The sequence below is a fragment of the Nematolebias whitei genome, chromosome 4, assembly GCF_014905685.2.
Source record: "Nematolebias whitei isolate Nwh7 chromosome 4, NemWhi1, whole genome shotgun sequence".
NCBI lineage: Eukaryota > Metazoa > Chordata > Actinopteri > Cyprinodontiformes > Rivulidae > Nematolebias > Nematolebias whitei.
In genome coordinates, this window is record NC_056501.1 from 2,548,669 (window position 1) to 2,574,992 (window position 26,324).

Genomic DNA, 26,324 nt, shown 5'->3' on the forward strand with positions numbered 1-26,324 from the left:
AAACCCTGAGATACTTGAACTCCTCCACTTGAGGCAGAACCTCACCCTCGACCTGAAGAGAACAATCCACACTTTTCAGACTGAGGACCATGGCCTCAGGTCTGGAGGTGCTGGTTCTCATCCCAGCTGCTTCACACTCGGCTGTGAACCGCTTCAGTTAGAGCTGAAGATCATGATGACACCAACAGGACCACATCATCTGTAAAGAGCAGAGATGAATCCTGAGGCCTCTGAACTGGACTCCCTCCATGCCCTGGCTGCACCGAGAAGTTCTGTCCATAAAACTTATGAACAGAATCTGTGACAACGGGCAGCCCTGGTGGAGTCCAACTCCCACCCTGAAGGGTCCGACTTACTGCCGGCAATGAGAATCAAACTCTCGCACCACTTGTTTAGGGACCGAATAACCTGTCACAATGGGCCCCCATCCCATACTCACAGAGCCCCCCACAGTGTACCTCGAGGAACACGGTCGAAAGACTTCTCCAAGTCCACAAAACACATGTAGACTGGATGGTAAAACTCCCATGACCCCTCGAGGACCCTAGTGAGGGTAAAGAGCTGGTCCAGTGTTCCACAGCCAGGACAGAACCTGCACTGTTCCTCCTGGATCTGAGGTTGGACCAACGATCGGACTCTCTTGTCCAGTACCCTGAACAGACCTTACAGGGAGGCTGAGGACAGTGGTGTAACTGGAGCTCACCCTCCTGTCCTCCTTTTTAACGAGGGGAACCACCAGTCTGCCGGTCCAGTGGCACTGCCCCCATCGTCCACGTGATGTTGCAACATTTCACCATTGCAACAATTCTTTTTATAATTCAATAATCCATAATCCACACTGTAGCCAGATTAGTCTTGAAATCTGATTGATTCTATGTAACATCATTTATTCACGACCACAATCGTCTTTACTCAAAGTGTGGGCACCGGTTCAGTTTCAGCACGTCTTCATTCTCAGTTTGGTTTCTAGTGTTTATAATTTTATGAACCCTGACACTGAAATGAAACCTGTCACGTGTCTTTGGACATTTCCCACTTGTTTTCACATAAGATTCAGCTTCACGCAACGTTCGAAGCTTATTTTATTCATAAAAATGATGAAGTATTTTTAACGTCCAACTGTTTCTGCAGTAATGTTTGGCTAGACACTTCTTGTGTTTTTATGTACAAATACATATTTTCTGCCCAACACATGGAAACGTCCCCAGGGATGGTTCTGAGGGCTGGTCCGGTGGCTGAGTGGTTTCTGTGGCACCAGCCGGCACCGCGGGACTCTCACACCCTCGGCTGTGTTTGGACACGTGTGGCTCTGCAGATGATTGGTCGGTGTCTGACAGAGAGAAGATTAAATCAACAGGTGTTAACAAAAGATGAACAAAATGTATGAAGAGAACCAGGGACTTCTCTGGTACCTGGTTCTGGAGAGCCCGGTGGACAGACAGAACCCCTTGGACCTGCTGAGAAGACCTTCTCTTCCACATCATGTTCTGCAACCATGTAGAACTGTGGGTCCAAACAAAATGTCCGGTTTTATTGACATCTTCAGGACTTTTACTTCAGTGACTGAAATTGAACGTTTTTGGTAGGTCTATTTTGGAGATATAGCCCCCCCTGGTGGACACAAGACGAGCCGCCGCTGCTGCAGGCAGCTCAGAAGTTTTTTAAATCGAAGTAACTGATTGACGTTTGACGTTTTGTTGAGTTGATACAACTGGGGGTGCTTGGCATCGCGCCCCTATCGCGCGGCCCCCTGGTGGGGTGTGCCCTTGCCTGCCGGCGCGCTTGGGGCCCTTGGTATCGGGGGCTGGGCGCTTGGGCGTGTGTCGGCTCGGCCTGGTGTCTGCCTGGTGGGGCTCGGGTCCTCTGGCCCTGTCAGGCCTTGGCCTGGGTGGTGTGAGTCCTCAGTGCCCGGGCCTCGGTGCCTGGACCTGGACCTACATCGGTGCGGCGGGTGCCGACGGAGGCGTATGAGTTTGTCGCTGTTGGCCCCGGGGGGTCACTGTATGTGGTTGCTGGTGGGGATCTTCCGGTTCTCCCCTGTGGTCCGTTCTGGGGGGTGGGTGAGTGGTTCGTCCTGTGTGGGTGGCTCTGGGGGCTCCGCGGTCGGGGTCCCTCCTGGGGTCTTGGGCTCTGGTCCCCACTTTTTCGTCTGCCTCTGGTCTTGGGGGTCGGGTCTCTGCTGCTTCACAATTACTAATAAATGTTCTATTAGAGAAGCCTTATACACTTATGCATGCTCACACCCACACACAAATAGAAGCAGGGATGTTTATGTAGGCTTTATATGTAGATATATAGATATGTATGTGAGTGTATATTCATGTGTATGTATGTATGTATGTATATAGGCGTAGGTATGGGTATATATATTTATGGAAACTTACTGCAAAGCCATGAATATTTTAAGTTCTTTATACATATGTATTTTGTTGCTGTGTTTTGTCATGTTCTTTGCAGGTGAACAGACAGTGGCCGGGTGTTTTGCCGTGTGCTCTCTTTGTATATATTTCTTATATTTTGGAGTCTTACTTTGTCTTTTCTTTCTTTCTATTCTATTAAAAAAAATAAAAATAAAATAATAATAATAAATAAATAAATAAACAACAACACCTACACTAGATAGTCACTATAATAAATATTTCATAATAATGGTGTGGAGAGGATGGCTGTAAGGGGAGAAGGGAGACCATCAAAGAAAAAAAAAAAAAAAAAAAAAAAAAACATCTTCAGGACTTTTACTTCCGTGACTGAAATTGAACATGTTTTTGGTAGGTCTATTTTGGAGATATAGCCCCCCCTGGTGGACACATGACGAGCCGCCGCTGCTGCAGGCAGCTCAGAAGTTTTTAAAATCGAAGAAACTGATTGAAGTTTGACGTTTTGTTGAGTTTACACATCTGGATAGTGATAATTTATCAACCAAATAATGTTGGAACAGAGACAGAGGGGTGGTGGTGGGGTTGGGGGCATCTGGGGGTCCTCCCCCAGAACGTTTTGAATAAAGTAGATGCATTTTCCTGCATTCTGGTGTATTTTCATGGGTTGTTAAATACCTATATTTACCTAACCCCTCCAGGCTCCTCCTCTCGTTGTCCTCCTCCACATGTGGACCCCCCAGGCTCATCCTCTTGTTGTCCTCCTCCACATGTGAACCCCCCAGGCTCCTCCTGTCGTTGTCCTCCTCCACATGTGGACCCCCCAGGCTCCTCCTCTCGTTGTCCTCCTCCACATGTGGACCCCCCAGGCTCCTCCTCTCGTTGTCCTCCTCCACATGTGGACCCCCCAGGCTCCTGGTCAGGCTCCTCATGGTGTGTGGCTGTGGGCTCCTGCCCAGGTAGGACATCCTGGTGTGTTAGCTCAGCTCTCACCCACACTCACCTGCTCCATGTCTCCATCGCTGCTGCTTCACGTGCTTCAATTCTTGGTTGTTTGTCCTGAAGCTGCTCAATAATCCAGGTAGAAAATATAACAGAGTGAAGTCAGGTCCTCTGGACGGATTAAAAAAAATTAGCTTTTTGTTTGTTTGTTTGTTTGTTTGTTTGAACCCGTCCAGAGGACCTGACTTCTCTCTTTTAGATCGTGGTTGTTTACTTGACTTTTTATTAAAGAAAGTAAACTGGACTCGGTTCAACATTTTGATCGCTGTTGTTTTGATAAGTGACGTACGTCACGTGATTACCCATCAAACATTTCTCTCCTTGTAGTTTTAATTGAAAAAACAAAAAATTGTATTAAATTGTATTGTATTAAACTGTAAAACTGATTTACAACTTAGTTGTGCTGTTTAATTATATTTTGTGTTTTTAATTAAATTGCCCATGACTGCACGTTTAGAGGCAGAGATTTGTTTAAGGGAAAGTGGAAATGCTTACCTGAAGGAGCAGCTCTGATGAAAGCTCGTAATGTTTAAAATGAGTGTTTATGTAATTATTTTCAGATTACACATCTAATATAGGTTTTATTCATTCAAGGCAGTCAAATTAGTTGATAACTTTATTATTAGTAAACCTGAGAGTTACCGAATCCAAGCAGTTACCAGAACGCACCCTGTCAAAATAAGAGCGTTCCCAGATCCTGTTCTGGCAGGATCCGGCTCAAGTTAAGCCCATGCGTCTGGACCTGTTACAGCAGAGTCCTTACCCGGGGGTCACTGGTTGTGGTCTCCAACATGCTCGCATCTGTCACGCTGATTTCACTCACGTTATCCACTGACGACTGTTTCTGAAGGCGTCTTCTGCTTCTGAAAAATAAAACAAATGAAGTTTGTCCTGATCTATGTGTTGCATCATAACTTACACACACATCTGTGAAGCAGATGCCATTAATATTTTAATTTCTAGCTTCTTTAATTTAACTTCTGACCTGTTTCTAGGCTGCAGGGGCCACAAACTCAACAAATTCAAAGACCAAACAGGTGAAAAAGGCAATTTGAGGCAGTGCTATTGGCGCCCACGCAGCGTTTCCACGGGGTCATACCTCACCAGCTCCATTTAGTAGCTGAGAAATGACCTATTTTTAGATGTAATTGCTGTAGAACAAGCTAAACCAACCATGTAATTGAAAGCGTGCCACTTCCACCGGAGCACCAAGAGTGTGAATGTCAGGTAGTGTGAGGGGAGGGATGTGTTTCCTGAGGCAAAAGAAGGAAGAATGCAAGCAGCAAAACATCCGTAAAACAAATCAGCTCCTTAAATACACGACTGGTGGAAATAAAAGCGAGGCGTCACAGTGCGTGGTTCGTGCTCTTCACTCAGCTAGTCAGGGCTGCCCGTCAGCTGTTCCAGGTGTAACGTGCTCCTCCGTCCCCTGCTGCATTACACGGCTCATGTTTGATAGACACTTCTAAACGCTGAGCACTCGTTCCGTACGGAGCAGGTCCACTCTGCACCCCTGGACGCTGCCACACGGTACTAAACATCCATACTGCCGTGAAAACACCAACGCACTCAGTACAATGTGTCAAAGGACACACAACGGAGCTTTGCTCTGATTTATTCTTAACTGTTCGGGTGGAAAATCCCATGAAAACCCTTTTGAGGCCTTGACACGACTGTCACTCGTACCACCTCACTAAAACATAGATAAATGGTTTAAATCTGTTTTTGTTTTTTACTGGCCAGAAATCCCATAATAAATCTCGTCAAACCCTTTAATTTGGATATTTGCTCAGCCTTTTATCCAACATGAACTCTTTTCTTTCACGTATTTGATGGTGAACACGGAGCTTCCCGCTCACCTGAAACAGAAGGTGGCGCAGGCGATGATGGAGAGCAGGGACACGAGCAGCACCGTGCAGCCTGCGATCACAACACTCCGTCTCTTTTCCTCCTCCGCCTGCTGAAGCTCCAGCCACTCCAGGTCACTGAACTGACAGCGCTCGCCGATGAAGCCGGGCACGCAGCTGCAACGAGTCAAAGAAAAGCTTCGTCCAACAACTCTTCTGAACAACAGAGAACAAAAGTTTTAGCTGGGGTCAAAGGTCAACCCGCGATGAAATACGTCAGAGTTGATTAAATAAAGTTGTGTAGTCACCGGTCCGTCTTCTTTTGATGTTACATGTCAGAACTGACAGTTCAACAAATTCATCTGTAAGCTTTAGGAGTGGACGTGCACACTTTTATTTGTGCATGCACTGTTTTAAACTTGACAGAAACTCATGCGTCACCTCTATAAAGCTGTGTTAACGTTAATTAATTTTAAAATAGGTTGTTATTTTGTTGACATGTTTGGTCAGAGCTTACATGATGGTTTTTTTTATTTCTCAGGATGTATTTTATTTATCATGATGCATTTTATTTATCCATCCATCCATTATCTTTACCCGCTTATTCCATTTTGGGTCACGGGGGTCGCTGGTGCCCATGTCCAGCAATCACTGTGCGAGGGGCGGGGGACACCCTGGACGGGTCTCCAGTCCATCACAGGGACACATAGAGACATTCACTCTCTCATTCACACCTAGGGACAATTTAGAGTCACCAATCAGCCTAACATGCATGTTTTTGGACTGTGGGAGGAAACTGGAGCACCCGGAGAAAACCCACGCATGCACGGAGAGAACATGCAAACTCCAGACAGAAGGCACCTGGACCGGGGTTTGAACCAGGGACCTGCTCGCTGAGAGGCAGCAGCTCTACCAGTTGCACCACCGTGCTGCCATATTTTATTTATGATGTATTTTATTTATGATGTATTTTATTTATGATGTATTTTATTTCTCAGGATGTATTTTATTTATCAGGATGTATTTTATTCATCATGGTGTTTTTTATTTATCATGATGTATTTTATTTATCATGATGTATTTTATTTATCATGATGTATTTTATTTATCATGATGTATTTAATTTCTCAGGATATATTTTATTTATCATGATGTTTTTTATTTATCATGATGTATTTTATTTATCATGATGTATTTAATTTCTCAGGATATATTTTATTTATCATGATGTTTTTTATTTATCATGATGTATTTTATTTATCATGATGTATTTAATTTATCATGATGTATTTTATTTATCATGATTTATTTAATTTATCAGGATGTTTTTTATTTCTCAGGATGTATTTTATTTATCATGATGTATTTTATTTCTCAGGATGTATTTTATTTATCATGATGTATTTAATTTATCATGATGTATTTTATTTCTCAGGATGTATTTTATTTATCATGATGTATTTAATTTATCATGATGTATTTTATTTCTCAGGATGTATTTTATTTCTCATGATGTATTTTATTTCTCAGGATGTATTTTATTCATCATGATGTTTTTTATTTTGGTAAAGTTGATACTTTTAGAGCAACACTGACACCTGCTGTTAAACCCACGAGCTGCTGAAGTTGGTGTCTCCTGCAAAGTGTCTGATGATGACAGCTTGTTGTTTTACTTGCAGGCGTAGGACTCCATGTCGGGGAGGTAGAAGCAGATCCCGTTGTACAGACAGAAGGATTCGTGGCTGGGGGGGCACCTCTCTGCTGAGTTTCTGTTGTGGCCCCGGGTGGTGGCATCAGCTGGACTTGGAGACGTCCTCCAATGTGACGGAGCTTCCATCTCTGAAGAAGATAATTCTTTAAAGCAAATGATGCAAACTTTTACTACAGTCTCATATTACAGATGATAAATCATAAGGATCATAACAATTATGTCACTTCATCTGGACGTCAAGTCATTTATCAGCTAAATTAAAATAAACCAACACTTTTAAATGTCAGTTCGTTACTAATGAGTGGACGCAGCTTAATATGATGCTTAAATGCATGAGAGAGAAATAAAGAATAACTTTTTTAATAAGTTGTGTTGTTTTAGGTTTTCTTTTTTAAATGTTTGGCTTATTTTACCTACATTTACATATATATATAAATGATTTAAAGAAATAAAACAAAAACAAACAGAAATAGTAGTTTCATTATTCTCAAACTAAAAAAAGGAAAAAAAATCATAAAAAGCTTTTACACCTTTGATAAAACTGATCAAATAAATTAAATCTTTGTCACAAAGACGTGGTCTTTGTGTGAAACTCAGATGTTTTACTGATTTTTTAAATTTTTTTGCTGCAGGACAAACATCAGAACGAAAGCTGCGTCCATTTATAAAATACCGAGTCACGCTCGTGGTTTGATTCGGTCCCAGACGGAGCCGGACGGGTTCAGATTCTGTCTCTGCTTTTGTATCGTGTCTGAGCAGAATAAAGACTCACCCCGACAGGTGCGTCCATCACCTGTGAAACCTTCTCGACAGGAACAGAGCGGCCTTCCTGCATCCATCTGACACCGTGCGTGCACATCACAGTGGAGAGGAGGACACTCAGTCTGGTCTGACCGGCAACACAAACGTGTCATTATGAAACACCAAACGGTAAAGACTTCACTCAACAAGCCTGCGTTACCTGCAACCATCTTCTCTGTGGAGAACGTTGCATTATTCCCTCCATCAGTCGTTAGGCCGGGCGCTGTGCGCTCAGGGGGCTTCCTGTGTCCAGGTGCTGCAGCAACAAGAACAATATGAACATTTCAACCGTTGGTAAAGTTTCCTGCAGCCGAGGGAAGATACCTGCAGTCACACCTGAAGCATCAGCAGAAGAGCAGGTTCTTCCATCAGGTGCCAGGTGGTCAGGTGGCAGGCACGAGCAGACGGCTGATCCCAGTTTGCTTTCACACACCTGAGCGCAGCCTCCATTAACGTGGAGGCAGGCGTCTGCTCCTGGGAGGAGTGTTGCAGACACGTTTTTCTTTAAGCACTCAAGAACATGAAGTGGACTCGGGCTGTTTGTAGACGACAGCCCTGACTCGGATGTAAAACTTCCAGTTAGAGTTGTTGGTGCAGTAACAGCCTGAACAGCTGTTGAAATGTGCAGCATGAAGAATCAAACGTTCCTGTTTTAACGTTTGCAGTGCGGCTGTTTTCTGTTGACGTACCTGGTTTTGAAAGAGGATGGACGACAACGATCGATGCTGGCTGGACCATTCCCTCATGGAGCTGCTGAAGGTTCCTCCCAGTCCGCTTGTGCACACTCCTCAGCCTCTGACGTTCCCAGTCTGAGACCCAGAGCTGGTCTTCAAACACTGCGAGGCCAAAAGGGCGACCTGACACGTTCAAACACACGTAACGCCCCGAGTTAACGAGTTCGTTATTCAATCAGTGCATTTATTGTTTAGTGGTAAACATCCTGCGTGTAAAGTGTGAACGTTCACTCCAGCTGTTCCCAGCTTCATCCTAACATCTGCTGATACTCAACTTGGCTGAGTTTTTATCTCAGCGCTCTGCGTTGTGTGTGTGTGTCACACAAACCTCACCTACTTGGTTCTCTAACAGGATCCGTCGATCTGAACCATCCAAGGCAGCTGTCTCTATCAGGCCTCTCTTTTGATCGCACCAGAACAATCGATTGTCGGCGAAATCGATCGTCAGGCCAGTGGGGGACACGAGGTGGGTGCTTGCAATAACCGTTCGATGAGCGCCTTGCAGGGTGGCACATTCCACTGCAGGCCGAGCGCCTGCGTCAGTCCAGAATAACTTGCTTTAAGGTGAATAAAACAGGAAAACACAAATATCAGCTTTATGTTTCTGTAATATTAACTGTGAACCAGCAAATGATTTTATTTTTGTTACAAAACTATGAATTCACAGTAAATTAAGCATAAATATTGATAAATATGTTTGATTCAGTAAAAATGAACATGATAATGAGTGGGTGGGCGCTCCACTGTTTAAACGTCATTTAGATAAGAACACACTGTCGCGTATTTTTTGGATTATAAGGTGCACTTAAAATCCTTTAATTTTCTCAAAAATCGACAGTGAGCCTTATAATCCGGTGCGCCTCGTGTGTTAAATCTGCTTGTGCTTACTGACCAACTGATTTCATGGTGCACGGCGCTCAAAAATCTGTCAAAATGAACTTGTTTCGCTTAATGTGTCTTATAATCTGGTGCGCCTTATAGTCCCAAAAAATACGATAATTTACAGATGTATTATCTGTTGAGGTCTTCAGACTTGTTCTGTTCTGGTCTATAGAAACCTCTCATGTCAGACATTTAGTTGAGGTTCAGTCCAGCTCGAGTGTACGGTTTAATTAACTTTGCATATAAATGTGTAAAGTTGCATTTAGTTCCAGAAATGTTCGGGGGAAACTCACTCTGCTTGAGGATGGACTGCAACGGCTCTTGGCTTCTGCAGACCTTCTGTCACCACGGTTTGTCTGTGCAGTCCGCTCAGAGTGCTGCAGTCCACAGCTGATCTTCTGCACCACAACGTGCACGCACAGGTAGCAGGAAATTAAATGGCTTACTTCAAAACACGTGCAACAGAGAACCAGCGCCCACATGTACACTGATCAGGAACCACACACCTGTTGTCCGTCCAGTACATCCTGCGGTGGACCCAGTCTATGGCCAGTCCTTCTGGAGAGTCTAAACCATCGGAGACGAGAACCTGTCTGGACCCACTGTTCAGATCCACGCGCTCTATCGTCTTCTTGCCTATACTTGCAAAGTACACCTTCCAGTACAAATACACAAAAAGCAGAAAATACAAATAATTACAGACGCTCTGAAGGACGAGTGCAGTAAAACCAAACCAGTGAAGCCACTCAGCACCACTAGGTGTCACTCAGAGCCCACACCTGTTCCCTGTAGTTATTATGGCAGCACATACAGGTACATGTCTTCTATTTATAATGGAGGAGGGAATACAGTCCAACAGCAACGGGAAATAAAAACTAAAGAGGTTTTACTTGGTTCAGGACAGGATCATAGTCCAAAGCTAAGATTGTTCCTCTGGGCTCCTTCACTAAGATCTCATCCTCAGAGCCGTCAGGGTTCATTCTTCTCACGTCCACCAGATTGGCAACTATCAGAAACGGTGGAAGTCCTGAAGAAGGAGGACACAGTAAGTGAGTAGCTGCACCACGACGGGTCTTTCCTGGTATTTTCAGGCAGACTGCTCAGAGCCAGGCGTGGAGGTGACGGCAGGACCAGGACCAGCTTCTGTGTGGGCCCTGCCATGGAGGGACTCACCAGATGCAGTGCAGCGTCTGCCGTCTTGGTGGAGCTCGTAGCCGGGGAGACATCCACACTGCCACGTCCTGGGGGTGACGGGGGTGCACAGCTGGCTGCACCCACCTCTGTCTGCTGAGGAGCAGCCTGCACCCATTAAAGCCAACACAATGAGACGACTGCACCAACTCGGTTCACATGAAAACAACTAAAAGAAACTCTTAGTTTGGAAAAACACATCTTTAACTGTATTACTCTGTTTTTCTTAAATCGTGTACTAAAACAAAATGTTACCAGTAGAATAAAAAGTACTTCTTGTTGACAGTATTTGGTCAGATGTGTACAAGAACGTGTGTTCTGCCACAGTTTGGACTCAAACTAAATATGAACAAACAAAACCTCTTTAAACATCCAGTGTCAGTTAATCCAACTTTCAGAAGTTTCTCACAACTAGAAAATATGCTTAATGTTTAGCATAAATTAATCATTAGTCAACACTGCAGCACAATTTGTTTGACAAAAACTAAAAGTTGTGAACGATGCGTTAAAGGGACTTATTTGTCTAATCAAGAAAAGAACAATAAATGGTGTTTAAAGAAGTTTAATGTCAAGTTTTCTCCTCTTACAGAACAGTTTCATTAATAACCGTTCACTTATTGATAAACTTTATCGAAAAAGTGAATAATTGCTTGTTCATGCTAAGATAAATCTTATTTCTTGTATTTTATTGAATGCATCCAGACATAAATAAAAATCCAGTGATGTTACGTCTCAACAATAGAAGTGAAGAAGCTGTAACAGAAGACTGACACGACTCAAACAATCAACCAATGAAGAATAAAATTAGAATTCTGCATAAAGTTCAAAACAAACAAAAAGGTAGATATCGTGTGTTTTTCAAAGTGAACAAGCGTCGTCCGTACCGGTGCATGCTTGTCCGTCCTCGTGCAGAATGGATCCTTCAGGGCAAACACAGACGGTCCCACTCCCAGTCTGCAGACACCCGTGGCCACATCGTGCGCCGTTGCCTTCACATTCTACTATTTCTGTTCAAAGACGAAGAAATAGCTTTTACAGACGGAACAACAAGAACAAATGTGCAGAACATGAGTCAGTCGCATCAAAGATGAACTGCAGAGATGTTAATGCAACATTCCACATTTATGCATTTACAAAGTAAAAGCCTAACAACACATGTAAGACCTTTCCAGCTATTTTAGGAGTTAGGTGCAGGTGAACCGGATACACATCAAGCTTCTTAGGGCCTGCTCTGCTACAATCCTTTCATGAAATCAGTCTTAATCCCATGGAAATCGTAGAAAGTGTGATGAGAAGCTCACGCAGTGAGGGTGATGTAATGTTGGCTCACAGGAGAACGATACTTCGTGTGGGCTGAAGTGTGTAGATGCAGCGATGGAGTCTTAGGAGGAAGAGTTTCCGTCTGTCTATTGCTAAAGACTGTTTAATCTCTGATAATCTGCTTTTCACATTGTTTCCTGACACTTCTCCATAGATGAACAAGGAGTGGTGCTGATGACAACTTGTTGGATTTTATTAATTACTGTGAAGAAGGAAAAACTAAAACTTTGTTATCAAATAATTATTAGTTTAGTTTATTGGGAAAGTTCTGATAAAACACATTTTTTCATGTAGTTGAAGTTTCTTTAGATCAAACTCTGAGCAGCTTAATATCCTCTGTGTTGTCTGCAGAGCTCCTCAGTCGAGTTCTTCCAGAGATCTTTGACAGACAAACTGCTGACGACATGCAGAGCTGTAAAAGTATTCACCCCCCAGATGTTTTACCCTGGTGCTGCTGTTTTTGATCAGTCGAGGTGAGAGGACATGCGTCTTTGTGTTTTCTTGTTTCCTCCCTCATGTTGCCAGCTCCTGTCACACCTGTCCTCCATCCCAATCACCGCAGGTGTTCATGGTCTCTCGTTAGTGTCTCTATAAGTTCAGTGTCAGTTTGTTGTTCTGTCTCCCTCTCCTCCGTGAATGTTAGAGCTGCTGCCACGTCGGCCCTTTGGTTTCTAATGTCTGTCTGCTCTCTGGCTTCAACACACACAGATCATGATATGTGTAGAGCTCTTTAGAGACTCGTACGAGACCACCAGTTGTAGATGAACATATATCTATGAGATATTATTCATAAATTAAACGGATTCTTTCATTTTTCTGGACTGAATTCTATCGTGCATTGGATTATTAAATGTGACGTGAGATGTTAATTTTCTTTGACCCATCAAATGAATGCGGTCATTTATTAACAGAATCAAAGTTTAACATCAAACATTTACATTAATTTGGCAAATTGATTTCAACAACAACATAGCTTAGTTAGCAAGCTTTACAACTAGGAAACCATACGGCCATGGTATCCTTGTTGCTTTACAACAGACATTTCTGAAAATATCTGGATGATTTACTGGCAAGATAGAAGAGTTTAAAGATGGGAAATGAAGTTTAAATGGAGAGGAAAAGATGGATGAGTGAATATGTGTCGGTATCAGGATGGCACTCTCCATTAGATCTCAGCTTCCCCCTCGGTACACTTAGGTAGTGTAAATCGACTCTTTACCTGTAGAAAATGTCTCCACTGGTACGGAGTTCCATTTAACGCACCCTTTCAGCGTCTCCGTAGGAACAGCTGTGAATCGTCCGAAGTAGTGACGGTATTCTGTCCGACACACGTTCACCCCACTGGTGGACTCACATGAGGAGTAAGTCCGTCAGAGTCTCTACTCAGATGTGGAGGATTCCATAATTCCCACAAGACTCGGAAGAACTTCGGATCATGTCTGGAACCTCCTGTTCTCTCCAGCAACTTTTCTGTTCGGTTCTGCCCTCCGAACTGAACTGCTCTCCCACCGCACTGGTTGGAACTAGGAAGTGTCGACATTTAAAGAGTTCTGTTTCCGGTTCATTTGGGAACTTCCTGATTGGTCGATCGACCGAACAGGGGTGTGTTTTTGTGACGTAAGAGGTCACTAGAAGTCAGAAAAACAGACAAATGTTTTGGAACAGACAGAAAATGTTTTTGAGACAGACAAGAGAAATGTTTAGGTGAGTTGGGAGGAAACAGGTGCCAGCTTCTCTATTTACGTCTGAGAGGATTTAAAAACATGACAGTTCGTTCCAACAAACTTGTTTGCGTTTGTCTCCGACCTTTGACCGACATCACAACTTGCTCATTTCAGACAGAAGATCAAGTAAATGAATAATTACTCTGTACCATACATTAACTAGATTTCTACTTTGAATGAGGATTAAAAATCATTAATACTGTTTCACAGTTGATTTAAAACAAGTAGTTCACTTCAACATTTAAAAATGATTTGAATTAAACACACTTTGATTATCAAGACATTTGTAATGATAATAAAAAAGAGAGTGTTCTTTCAATTGATCAGTGCAGGACACTTAGAAAGTCTCTGGATGAACTTAATTTTGTGTTTCTGGACTCAAATCAATGAAATACAGTTCTTGTCCCAGGAAGGCCCTCAGGGCCAGGATTTGACCTGAGGCTTAGTTCACTACATATGGTCGATGTTTAATTTGCATTTTGATCAAAAATACAAAACCCTCTTGGAGACAAAGTGAAATCACCTGTGACCGCTCTGAAGGAGTTGCAGCCTTCAGCAGGTGAGCTAGAAGAAACTGTGCATACAACAACTGTTGCTCAAGTTTTCCGGTCCAAGCTTTATGGGAGTGGTGAAGAGCAAACCGAGGTTGAAGGAAACAACGTTTATCAAACGGCATGTGAGAAACTCGATGATCAAGGGCTTCTGACAGCTGGTCCTGGACGTCTTGTGAAGATGGAGGGTACAATTATTGACCCAACCCTGGAGGCAACTTGATGCTCTCTGAACAAAACAAAACTGTTGAGTGCTCGGTCTCTCTCCTAAAGCTCAGTCTGGTGAAGAACTCGGGCAACAGTTGCTGTATGCTCAGTCTGTCTGGTCTCACCTGCTGAAGCTTGTACCTCCTTCACAATGGTTGCAGGTGTCCAGGGGGGCTCTCTGTTCTTCTTCAGTGTTACTGTTTGTGAGGACAGACTGATCTTGGTAGATTTACACATGTCCCATATTCCTTCTTTTTCATGATGATGGATTTAACAGAATTCCTGATGCTGAAGACCTTAAAGGTCCTTCTGTAGCTTCCAGTAACTTCTCACTAATCTCGAGTTGAATCAGAGCAGTCACTTTAAAGGAGGTGAATATTTACACAGTTGCATTTATTTGACATATTGAAATGTACTTTCACTTTGACATTGAAGAGGGTTTCATTTTATTTGTGTCTGTTTTCTTCATTTTATGTTGAAAAGGCAGATTTTATATTGACCGTGTTCACAACGGAAGTAAGAGATTAAAACATCCGGGGGGGGTGAATTCTTTTTATGGCACTGCATGTTCGTTATTGCAAATGTCAGCTCGCCATCTAATCTCATTGTAAACCTTTTCTATTGTCTTGGATTCCAAGTTGTGAGATTAGAGGAGAACAGATTAGGATTAAAGGTGGACTAATATAGCAGGCAGCCAATTTTATCAGCCCCCACTTGTGTGTACGCCTGTCTCTGTTTGGTTTCGCACTCATTTCTGTTCCACATGAACAACATGGTGGACAAATTGCACGAGTGTGTTGCTGCATAGTTTGTCCAGCGGAGCAGCTCGGACTCGATTCTTGAACCTTTCTGGTGCACGCTGAGCACCAGAGCAGCTGTTGGTGCAAAGCCTTCATGACAGGCTGCCAAAGAGTTTGGAACCATGCTGCTTGATGCTGCATGGTAAAAATAAATATATAACTCCTAGGCCTAATTCAAAAATTAATGAAGTGTTTAATTATCTTCAGAAGTTTCTTAGTGCATAATCTGCAACAAAAACAACTCCCATAAAAAGACAAAAATCACAAACGGAGTCGATTTCAGTTGTTTATGGAAGTGAAGATACTCTGGACATTCCAGCAGGAATGCAATGAAACTGTTTGTGCCAACACATCTGGCTGCCTGAATTTTCTGTTCCCTTCGTCAAAGACATCCGTTGTTCTGTTAGCAAACAATAGAGGTGCTCAAAAACAGACATGAGTGACCGTGCATGTATGCAGAAGGGCAAGATAAGCCCAACAACAGCAGGAAATGACAGGGATGATACTAAATGAATGTTTTAGTAGAGACTATTGGAGCTTATTCACAAAAAGAACTTGTGTTTTATTATATATTTCTCAAAGGCCACATGTAGTTTACCAAAATTAAAATAAATCTGTGATGTCTCTTGTTTTTAAAAGCCTCCCAGGCTAAGTGCAGTTCAGCCGTCAGGAGCGAGACAAAGTGTCGGTGTTTCCCTGCAGAGAATCCAACGCACAAGATGTGTGTTCTGTCTGGACGTCAGTGACCCGGCCTTTTTAAAGCTGCTCCAAGGTCAAACTAGTGTCTGGTGGACAAATGCCATCTTTATTAGTGTCACCAAGGAGCTAAACTAAAAGAGCGGCGGTCACCACGGTGACTGGAACTACTTTTCAAAAAAATTCTCGTGATAAATGTCGCCTGTCGGTGCGCTTAAATTATATACGCTGATGACAAGGTTGTCTACTCTCTGGAATGCAAAATAAAAATAAAACCCATTTGCAAAACAGTTTGTGTTTTTTTTTACTATTTTTATGTTTTTTTTCTACTTAAGCTTTGCAATATGTTTCAAAAATGTAAGTCATAACTAAAAATTTCCAAATACGAGAAAAAAATATTAAAAAGGAAATTTGATTGAATTTATAGAATCGGCATCGTGTGATCATGACCCAAACATCAAAATTAATTTGTTTTGTGTCGCCAGTGAACGCATCAAACCTGCAAAGGGTCATGCTCCTGATAACATCTCAGACATAATGTTGCATGTTCTGGACGTAACGACTTACCTCGGCACGTCTTCCTGTCTGGAAGGAGAGCATATCCTTTTGGGCAGGTACAGAAATATGAGCCTGGGATGTTTTCACAACCAAGAGAGCAGCCGTGGTTCCAGTGGGCACATTCATTCACGTCTATGACACACACACATTATGACACACCTGTTTACATAAATGACAACCATTGTTCTACAAAATCTTTAGCTCCAACTACGTGACATCCAGTATTTACACTAAAATACCAATATTTCCCATGGCAGTCAGCGTTGTGGCCCATTACAGACTTAATTCAGTCACTATAAACTAAATGAACATGTTTTTGCCTTTATAACTACTGAATCCAAGGACATGATGTGGTGAAGCTTCACCAACCTTCACAATAAGTGCCGTGCTTGCTGAGAGAAAAACCTTGAGTGCACTGGCAAACGCCTCGCTCTGCTAGATGAGAACAAACGTTCACACAGTTCCCACTTTGCTCACCACAGCCTGTTTGAACAGATACACAACTTTTTACATGATTGGAACGTTGCCTCCAAGTTTTATCCAACATTTAATAAAGATGAATTTCAATGAATAAAATGAGGTTGATACCAGGAAAAGGTGAGGAAGGGTCTGCCATTGGCTGGACGAGGGGGTGTACCACCTTGAGCTCAACAGGAGGTTTGGCCATTTGTCTGATATTAACCACCTCTGGATCTCCACCGGTGTACTTGTTCACTTGTTTTATAACCTGGGATGCTGCATCAGTGTAGTACACATGGTCCAGGAAGACTGACAGTCCAAGTGACTGAGCCCTAACAAATAATCAACAGTAATTACAGAATATTGATTAGCTTATGTCAGATAAGCATAGAAAGAATATCTAATAAAATTAGCAGCATACCAAAGCGGCTGGTCCATGATGTGCAGGGCATTCCCGTCGTAGTCACACGAAGCGAGGGCACTTTCTCCTGGTAAGCCAAACTGAACCCAGAACAGCCTTTTGTCCTGTCTGTCAGTGGACAGCGCTGCGGTCCGCTCCGTTATTTCAATTAGGGTCATTTGAATTTGTCCCGTTAGATCAGAACGTTGGATTCCTGAAGTTATCCCACCGCTCAGCCAAAACAAAAACCTGCAAAATATTTCAGGTAATTATATTCAAATCTAGAGATTTTGTTTATTGTACTCATGCAAGGCAGCACAGGCGTGTTTTAGTGATGAGTCATTGACACAAGAAATAAAATAAGTTTCTGTGTTTCCAAAATAAGTTTCCATTCACTGGCTGTGACCAGTGATAAAGTGTGTAGGACCATGAACAATTTAAAAGACAAAACAGACTTTGATCAGAAAACCATGTGAGATGTGGGGGCTGCCATTACCATACCATACCATAGCATACCATACCATACCATGCCATACCATACCATACCATACCATACCATACCATACCATACCATACCATACCATGCCATGCCACTTTATGTATAAAGCACTTAAAAACAGAAACAAGGCTGTACAGACCAAAGTCTGTACAGCAGAAACAAACAAACAAAAGACACAGGACATAGATCCACATAAAGATAAGAACTAAATGACTAAAATTATAAAAGACAAAGCAGCTAAAATCAGCTCACACAGAGTCAAAAACCAGGAAATAAAAGTGAGTTTTTAAACGAGACTTAAACGCATTGAGAGAGGGAGCCTGCCTGACAAATCATTCCACAGTTTGGTCCTGCAACAGAGTGGGTCCTGGTACCTCTGAGCTTAAAACAAGTGCCTGGAACCAGTAAAACCATCTGGTCTGCTGACCTCGGAGAGCGCTGTGGGACATATGGCTGCAGCAGATCAGTGAGATAAGAGGGGGCAGAACTGTTCAGAGATTTAAAAACATACAGAAGTATTTTAAAATGAATTTGGAAGTGAACTGCTATGTTTACATGTGCAAAAACGTTTGACCAGATTGAAATGTTTTCAGATTAAATAATTCAAATGTGTTGTTTACATGGGCACAATCTGTTCATGACGAGCGTTTACATGCAGCAAGCTTAGTTCTGAACAGCAGTACTGACATGCGCAGAGTGGTAAACTGTCCTTAAAGAAACACAGAAGAAGTTCTACTTCTGTGATGAACCCAAACAAACCTGCGCACCCAAAATGGACCTGCGACAGGTTTTAATGATGGTGGAGATGTTGCTGCACTCCCTGACTGAGCTACAGGTCATGCACATCATTCTGAGCTCTTTCTAAGTTTCTACGAGAAATGTTGTCGCTCACCGACCAGTTTTACTTCCCCAGCATGTTAATATCATTAGCATTAGCCAGGCGGAAATGACAAAGCCGCACATGTGCAGTCAGGTCAGTTTTTCACCATCAGATAAAACAAACAGATCAAGTGCTAAGACTGTAATGCAGTAAGACTGTCTCAGATCATGCGCACCGTTCGGGTTATGAATCAGCGTAAACCACCCGTTTCGTTCTGATCACAAATTAATTCGGATCACGCAGAATAAACAAAAAATAACCTGAACGGTGTGTTCACGTGACGCATTTTTATTCAGAACGGCCGTTTGATCCGATTACTTATGTCCACGTAAACATATCCAGTGAAGGGAGGTCAGAACTGGAGTAATGTGCTCCTGTTTACCTGTACCAGTTAAAAATTGGGGTGCAGCATTTTGGACCAGTTGTAAACGTGGAGTGGAAGTCTGACTGATTCCAAAAAGAAGCATGTTGCAGTAATCAAGCCTGGATGTTATGAAAGCATGTACTACAGTCTCAAAGTTACTTTTAGACAGCATGGGCTTCAATTTAGACAGTCGCCTCAACTGAAAAAAACCCTAACAAACAAAAACCCAAAACAGGATCTAACATGACTGTTCAGTTTCATGGACGGGTCCATTTCCACTCCCAGATTAGTAACAAGTCGTTTCTCTAACGGGGTCCATACTGTGGTTCTTGAATGTGCCATTAGGTGGGAACAACATGACTTCTGTCTTCTTCTCATTCAAATTTAAGACATTTAAAGACATCCAATCCCTGACGTCAGGCAGTCAAGAAGAGGTTGGATAGAACGTGCACTAGTGTGCTTCAGAGGGAAGTAAATTTGACAATCATCAGCATAAAAATGAAAAGGTATGCCGTGTTTACAAAAAATAACACCTAGTGGCAGCAAGTATAAAGAAAAGAGAAGGGGTCAGAGAATGGAGCCCTGCGGTACCCCACACCAAAGAGCTGTCGACGTTGAAATAACATCCTTGCTGTTGACACAGAAGGTTCTATTGGAGAGGTATATGCCAGCCACACTCAGTGAAAGATAAGTCATTTTAAAATAAAATAAAACTTGCATTAAATAAAGTGCATGAATGTGATGATCTTTGTAAGAAGCATTTGCCCTGATCAGGTTCCTTCAAAGTGTCGAATCCAGTGTTGATGCCGTTTTAAATCTGTAACGGACCAAAATGGATCAAGACTCACGTATAGGTTTAAAATGATTACCTGTCGGTGGGATCGACATTTATACAACTTGGTTGTGTTAAGTGTCTTAAGACTGTTCTCTCATTTTTCCCATTTAGGTCCATTTGCTTGATCTGCCCCTTCTCCCTGCTCGTCCAGTACACACTGTTCCAAACCCAGTCCACTGCCAGGCCTGAGATGTGTTTGTCAGACGAATAGATTTTCTGTAAACAGAAAACATTCATGTCAATTCATAGGATTTAAAAGTGACAAAAATAATTTATCAATGCACATAAAAACACACCTTAAAATCAATTGTTTTTGTCTCTTTGAATTCACTCACAAACCAAGAGCTGCAAACACACGACTGACCGACAGGTCACATAAAACCACACTGATCATGTTGTGATGATGCAACACTGGTTCAGGCCCTGACGTCTTATTTGTGTTTGACTTTAGACAAGTACATAAAACCTGCCCCCTCTCCAATGGCAGCTGTGACAATTGTAAAGACAACCCACCCCCAAAAATCTCTTGAATAAATTAACTTTGCCTTTAGGTTGTTTAGAGCCGACCCAATCAAATGTTTTAGCCTATCTATAGTAAATGCTCACATTTTTCTCAGATGGTTTTAATGTTGTGGCTGATCTGTGAGTGCTAATGTTTTAGGCACAAGCCATGAAAATATTTTATTATTTATTTATTTATTATAAGAGCATGAAGTGTGGTTGCACCAGTGAACTTCTCTGCAGTCACGCCATCACCTGTCGGTGCGCCTCTTTCAGCGACGCTCTGTGGATGACGCCTGTTTGCTTGTCAGCCCAATAAAGTTCCTCCTGTTTGAAGTGGAAGTCGAGCAGGATGGAGCTTCCCACGCTCGCCACAAGCCTCCTGTGGCTCCTTCCATCGAGGCCCATCCGGTGAATTGATTTCCCGTGGCCGAATATCAGGAACGGCTGCAAACCTTAATGAAATCCAAAACACAACTTTTATTGGTGCAGAACAAAGACCGTTCGTCTGTCCGTCTGTGCATGTTGGGCACATGACAACGTGAAAAATAACTGAGGTATCCACCTCCATTATGGCGTGTGTTGACATCTAAGTGTAAGAAAGTTTCCTGTAGAAAACTGGGTTGCCATGTCAAAATCCAAGATGGCCACCACCATGTATGTGTATGCAAAGTGACCACCCCCTTTCTTATATTTATAGTGCTTAAAGTATACCAGCACCGGTAGTTTCCTCAAATGATTAGGGTGGCTGAAGATTGATCTATGGGGTCAAGGCCACCATTGTCCCCCCCCGGTCCATCTTTGAATATTTTACACCAAAACCCTTTTAACTGCAGCTCCTGTTCAGTTCCAGCACAGAAACATTCGTTATCCAAATCCCTCAGACGTGAAACCAGCATTCTGCTTGTTGTTAATGCAATACTGGATCATTCATCTTCACCCGGTGGTGCAATAATTTGATTTTATAGGATAAAGGAAGTTGTAAATTGTCAAATGTTGCTGGACTTTTACTGATTTTTTTAATAAGACTTTTCAAAATTGTTCTAAATGTCTAAAATGAGTGAACTTGTTGTAGCTCAGCGTGATTTAAATGCATGAGGTTTTGTGAAAAGTTTAAATACTGTATATGTTCAGTAAAAATGATTGGAAGAGTAAAAAAAAATCCCTCTTTTCACTTTGACACTTTGTTTAGAAGAAATAAAAGTAAATGCTTAGGTTTAACATTTTTAATATTGGTGTGGAAACTGTTTCCTCCTGTTCTCAGATTAAATCAATAAATGACCAAACACAAGATGTCATCTGTGTGAGGGTTAATGTTTCTGCTCCCTAAGAGTTGCATCGCTGCTCTTAGTGTTAAATTGATCACATTATAAAACCCTTTCAGCGGTGGGAAGGGGTGATGGTGGAGGCAGGTTTCTAAATGAAACATCAGTCCCTTAGCAACAGTCTTTGTGCTCTCAGACGTGAATGGGCTGAACGGCAGAAGCAGTTTTTTATTCTCAGACAAGTTTGTTCTTTAGAGGATGTTAATCAGTTTCCTCTCAATGGACTGAGTCTTTGAGCAACTTGAACACGAGCAGACAACAAATCTGTGCTGTTTCTCTGAGTTCCTGACAGAAAGTCACGTGCAGGCGCTGCTCCTAACTCTGTTGACTGATGCAAACAACGAGTAACACCAGACGAACAACAAAACATCTGGCCTGAGAGCTCCCTCCAAAAACCGCCTGTCGGAGGATGCTTTCGGACCAATTCTTGATTTAGAAGCTCTCAGAACGCTCAGCGTGGCTGTTGTTAGTGTGGAGACTAAAAACAGCTTCAGTGCTGCTCAAGGTTTACATTTAAAACTTTAAATGCTCTTGTCTGGCCTCAGAAAACATCAACATCTGGATAATCCTCTTGGTCAACCTGCCAATATGGCAATGTTAGGCTTAATTTGTGAAAGTCTGTTTTGGTGAGCATTAAACAACATTTTACATGCGCTGGCCTCCAGAGTCCAGCTCGAACCCGTCTAAGAATATTAAAGTTGTGCTGAAGAAAATTTTACTCACAGTCAATTCTGTTAATTAAGATCTTGACCACAAAGCTGGATGGAAATGTTTTCTGCAACCGTCCTCTTGTCATCCAGTGTGTCAACGTGTTGCAGTATTTCATTGTGTGTCAGTTTTTTATGTTTGTACGTATTTTATTTGAAAATGTGTTTTCAAAATTACTTAAACAGAAAAGTTCTGCTGTGGGCTGATTATCATATACTCTACCTTGTATCTAATTATATTATAATTTATATTATATGTGCAAAACGCACTAAAACACGTCATTCTTGCACCATTTCTGTTTGACAGCTTCATTATGCTCGAGTAGAAATGAAGCAAAACTGCAGGTGGAGGTTCTGCTCTGTTGGAACCAAACCTCTTGGAGCTCAGAACTTGTTTCCTGTTCCATCCCCACCACAAAGCCTGTGGTGCCCCCACACAACCCAGTCCAGTCTCTTTCATTTGGTGCAGTTTGCTGTAATTTATTTTAGGTTTCAGCTCTCATTATAACTTGCTGCTTATTATTAAAGGGCTGTTTCCTCTTTATCTGTCACAGTTTCTCATGTCTGACTATCAGCAGCTGATGATCCCACAGTTTATGCAGTAAATAACTTCAGTCATTAACAGTATTACAGACACTTAATATTTTATGTACTGACTCGTTTTACCTAAAGTTGTGTCCAAAGTGTTATAAAAACAGCGTGACACAGCGCTTCAGCTTGTTACCATACACCAGGCTGACCACTGTCCACCAGGACTTTCCTAAATAGAACATGTAACCATAAAATAAGTTATATATATATATGATGTATAAATATATTTTAGGAGCATGCTTGTGGGTCCACCTTCTGTTTGCTTTTAGTTCAGGTGAAACATTGGCGCAAAGTGAACCTAGGTGACCTGTCTACAAAAAACAACTTATTTGCCAAAAGTGATGCAAGTTCAAGTAAACATATTGGTTTGTGTGAGACATACAAAGCAAAGACTGTAGCAGGTTGAGAAATGATTGTATTACTGAGGATTAGAGCCATAAACTCACCGATGCAGCTCCTGTTCCTTCCTTCTGGTAGTCGCTCTCCCCAGCATGTTGTATCGAGCGCCAAGCTTCTGGCACTTTGCACCAAAACGTAGATTAGTGCAGTTAATATCGATGCAGCTGGCATACTCCTGGTCCCTGCTGCACTTGTTCACTGAGCTTCAGGCATTCCCTCGGTCAACACCGGCACACAAGAATTCCCCAAAATAAGGCAGAACTTTCTTCTGGATTCTTGGCATCCTTGTGTAAAGTTTCAAACCCTGAGGCCGTGAGACTACATACCATAAGATGACATGCTAAATGGGATGCAAAGCCTCACTGAAAACAAACTTTGGACTTTTCTATTAGGATGGCAGAAGTCTCAATGCAGAGCTCTACTAAAAAAAAAAAAAAAGACGCTGTGGGGTCCTGCTCCCCCTACTTTCAGCCCTCTGACTGCCAGTCTGTTTTGGAAGCAAAGATTGAAATTCTTGACACCCAAGTGATAAATTTTCCACTTGCTGGTCCAGCCTTGAAGCAAGATCTTCTCAAAACTGAGACTGAGCTGAAAAAAAAAGGTCCCAACAATGAAGTCTCCTTCCTCCCCACCCACTGAGCCATGCCCCTGGTGAATCTAAATGTTTTTCTGTTGGAGACAGAACGATGAATGTTAGAATCTCACCTTATTCCCTTGTTCATTCTGAGTTGAACCCAGTGCATGAATTCTTACTGTATCGGTGTCATTTACAGAAGCCACACACTCAGTAAAATATCTGTTTTGTGTCTTGTGTGGGAAAAAAGAAGCAGACTGTCTCCTGTTTGGATCCATGTGGCTCCCTGGAGGAATTGTTAGAATAAGTCATTTATAGAGAATGTCTGAGGAGTTGAGCAGATTATGCCTAAATTGGTTGTCCTCGTCTTACTCAGAAGAACAGCTAACAGAGGCCAGGAACCAAACCTCCATTCATTCACTCCATGACTGCGATATTGTTAGGGAGAGCGTCACCAGCAGCCCTGTAGAGAAGCAGAAGATTTACACTGCTGAGACAGTTCTCTCCTCTCCGGTCTGAAGGCCACTGACCTTCCATTCCAGCCCAGACACATCACAATAAGAGCTGCTGCTCAGCTGAGCAGTGTTTGGATAAGTCACCAGGTCGTCTGCATATTGACGACGCAGAGGCAGTCTGCTGGTCTGTCATTCCATTATGAGCACACACATGCATGCTTTTTATTCTTTTTCTAGGTTTGCCTGACTTTATTTGTCTTTGCTGGGAGCATCTTGTAAGCGCAGGTGACGTCAGTTGTTTCTGCAACACAAACTCAGAAACGACACTGTGAGTTTAAAGAGGTCATTGTGTGAGATAAACCTGCTCTTGTTCTTAACTTTACTTACTGGGGCGGCTGTGGCTGAGCGGTTAGAGCAGTCGTCCTCCAGTGCAAGAGTTGTGGGTTCAGTTCACCAGCAGTCACGTGCTGAAGTGTCCTTGGGCAAGACACTGAACCCCTCATTGCCTCTGATGTGTCCCATCAGGGTCTGAATGTGATCAAAGCTCTGATTATTCTTTGTATAGGTCTAGTAGAGTGCTGTATGAATGGGTAAATGAGGCACAGACTGTGTTGTAAAGAGCTTTGATAAGACAGAAAAGTGTTATAAAATAAATAAATAAATAAATAAATAAATAAAGTGATATGTGTCATCACTGCATGTTCCCATGCAATGATGAAATTAGTTCTCTACATTTAACCCACCACACCTGGGATACATCCAGGTGGAGCAACGAGCAGCCATTTTTTTTAACCTCGTGAAAAGATTCAACATTTATGCCTTCAGTGATGAGAACATTAACGGTGTGCACAGATTTTCAACTTGTGTTCAGAGAGAAAACTCTTGTGTGGGTGAATGTCTGCTTCTGTCGGAGCGGTCAGTGGTTTCAGCTCAGCTCCTCTGGAACCAGTTACTTCTGAGATAATTATCACGTCTGAATGAAAAACCAAAGAAAGTCTTGTGACCACATCATAACAACACACCGCTGATACTTTTATACTTCTGACTGTTGTGTTTTAGTCTTTTGTTGGTAAACAAATAAATAAATGAAATACATTTTTGTTTATTTAAATGATCAGTTTAATTTACCATTTCAATGTTGGTTAAACTGAAATTGTCTTTTTTCTTCAACGTTACTTAGAAAAGTTTTGTCTGCATATCATAAAACATTTTAGAAACCAAGTGTAGTTAGTTACAAACATAGTGTAGGTTAGTTTAAAGACGTTTATTCACAAATACTCAAAAAGTGGAAACATTAAAATGAGTTAAATATTGTCTTCTATCAAACACAGTACAAACAGTACTTTATATTTAGTAAGGCAACAGTTAAGCTTGATCTTTAGAACAGAAGTCATGTTGATAAAATATGGAATATTCTGGGTCTTGCAACATCCCCATAATATTCATATCTGACACTTGAAAAGTTTGGCATTAAAATCAGCATCAAACACAGCGTAGAGATGACTCCCCAGCTTTGTGTACGAGCTCGCTTCAACTCAACCCCAAAGCATCAGTCGTTTCATCAAACGTAGAAAACATAAGGCTCAAACAGCAGAAACAAATAAAAACATCAGCCTCCAACACCAACGACCTTGTTACACAAACTAATTTTAGTGACGCATTTCAACATATTAAAATAAATCTTTAACAATTAATTATTCTCTGTCCATCAGTCATCTTTACCAGATTCTTCCTTTTCGGGTCACGGGGGTCACTGGTGCCCATGTGCAGCTAACACTGTGCGAGAAGCGGGGGACACCCTGGACAGGTCTACAGCCCATCACAGGGACACCTGGACATATCTCCAGCCCATCACAGAGACACCTGGACATATCTCCAGCCCATCACAGGGACACCTGGACATATCTCCAGCCCATCACAGAGACACCTGGACATA

The 26,324-nt window shown here is 42.3% G+C and overlaps 1 protein-coding gene across 1 annotated transcript; it reads right to left on the minus strand.

Moving 5' to 3' along the window:
* Positions 1 to 1,160: 1,160 nt before the first annotated feature.
* Positions 1,161 to 23,582, minus strand: egf (epidermal growth factor). The gene is made up of 22 exons (XM_037675463.1): positions 23,407 to 23,582; positions 20,593 to 20,792; positions 19,871 to 20,052; positions 17,280 to 17,507; positions 16,988 to 17,190; positions 16,769 to 16,882; positions 16,409 to 16,531; positions 11,428 to 11,550; positions 10,526 to 10,651; positions 10,243 to 10,379; positions 9,859 to 10,007; positions 9,646 to 9,750; positions 8,804 to 9,027; positions 8,426 to 8,593; positions 8,061 to 8,210; positions 7,897 to 7,992; positions 7,708 to 7,824; positions 6,898 to 7,063; positions 5,237 to 5,401; positions 4,141 to 4,240; positions 1,413 to 1,503; positions 1,161 to 1,330 (listed from the first exon to the last, which is right to left on the minus strand). The coding sequence occupies exons 1-22, from the start codon at positions 23,528 to 23,530 to the stop codon at positions 1,161 to 1,163; spliced, it is 3,261 nt and encodes a 1,086-aa protein (XP_037531391.1). The 5' UTR covers positions 23,531 to 23,582.
* Between the last annotated feature and the right edge of the window lie 2,742 nt (positions 23,583 to 26,324).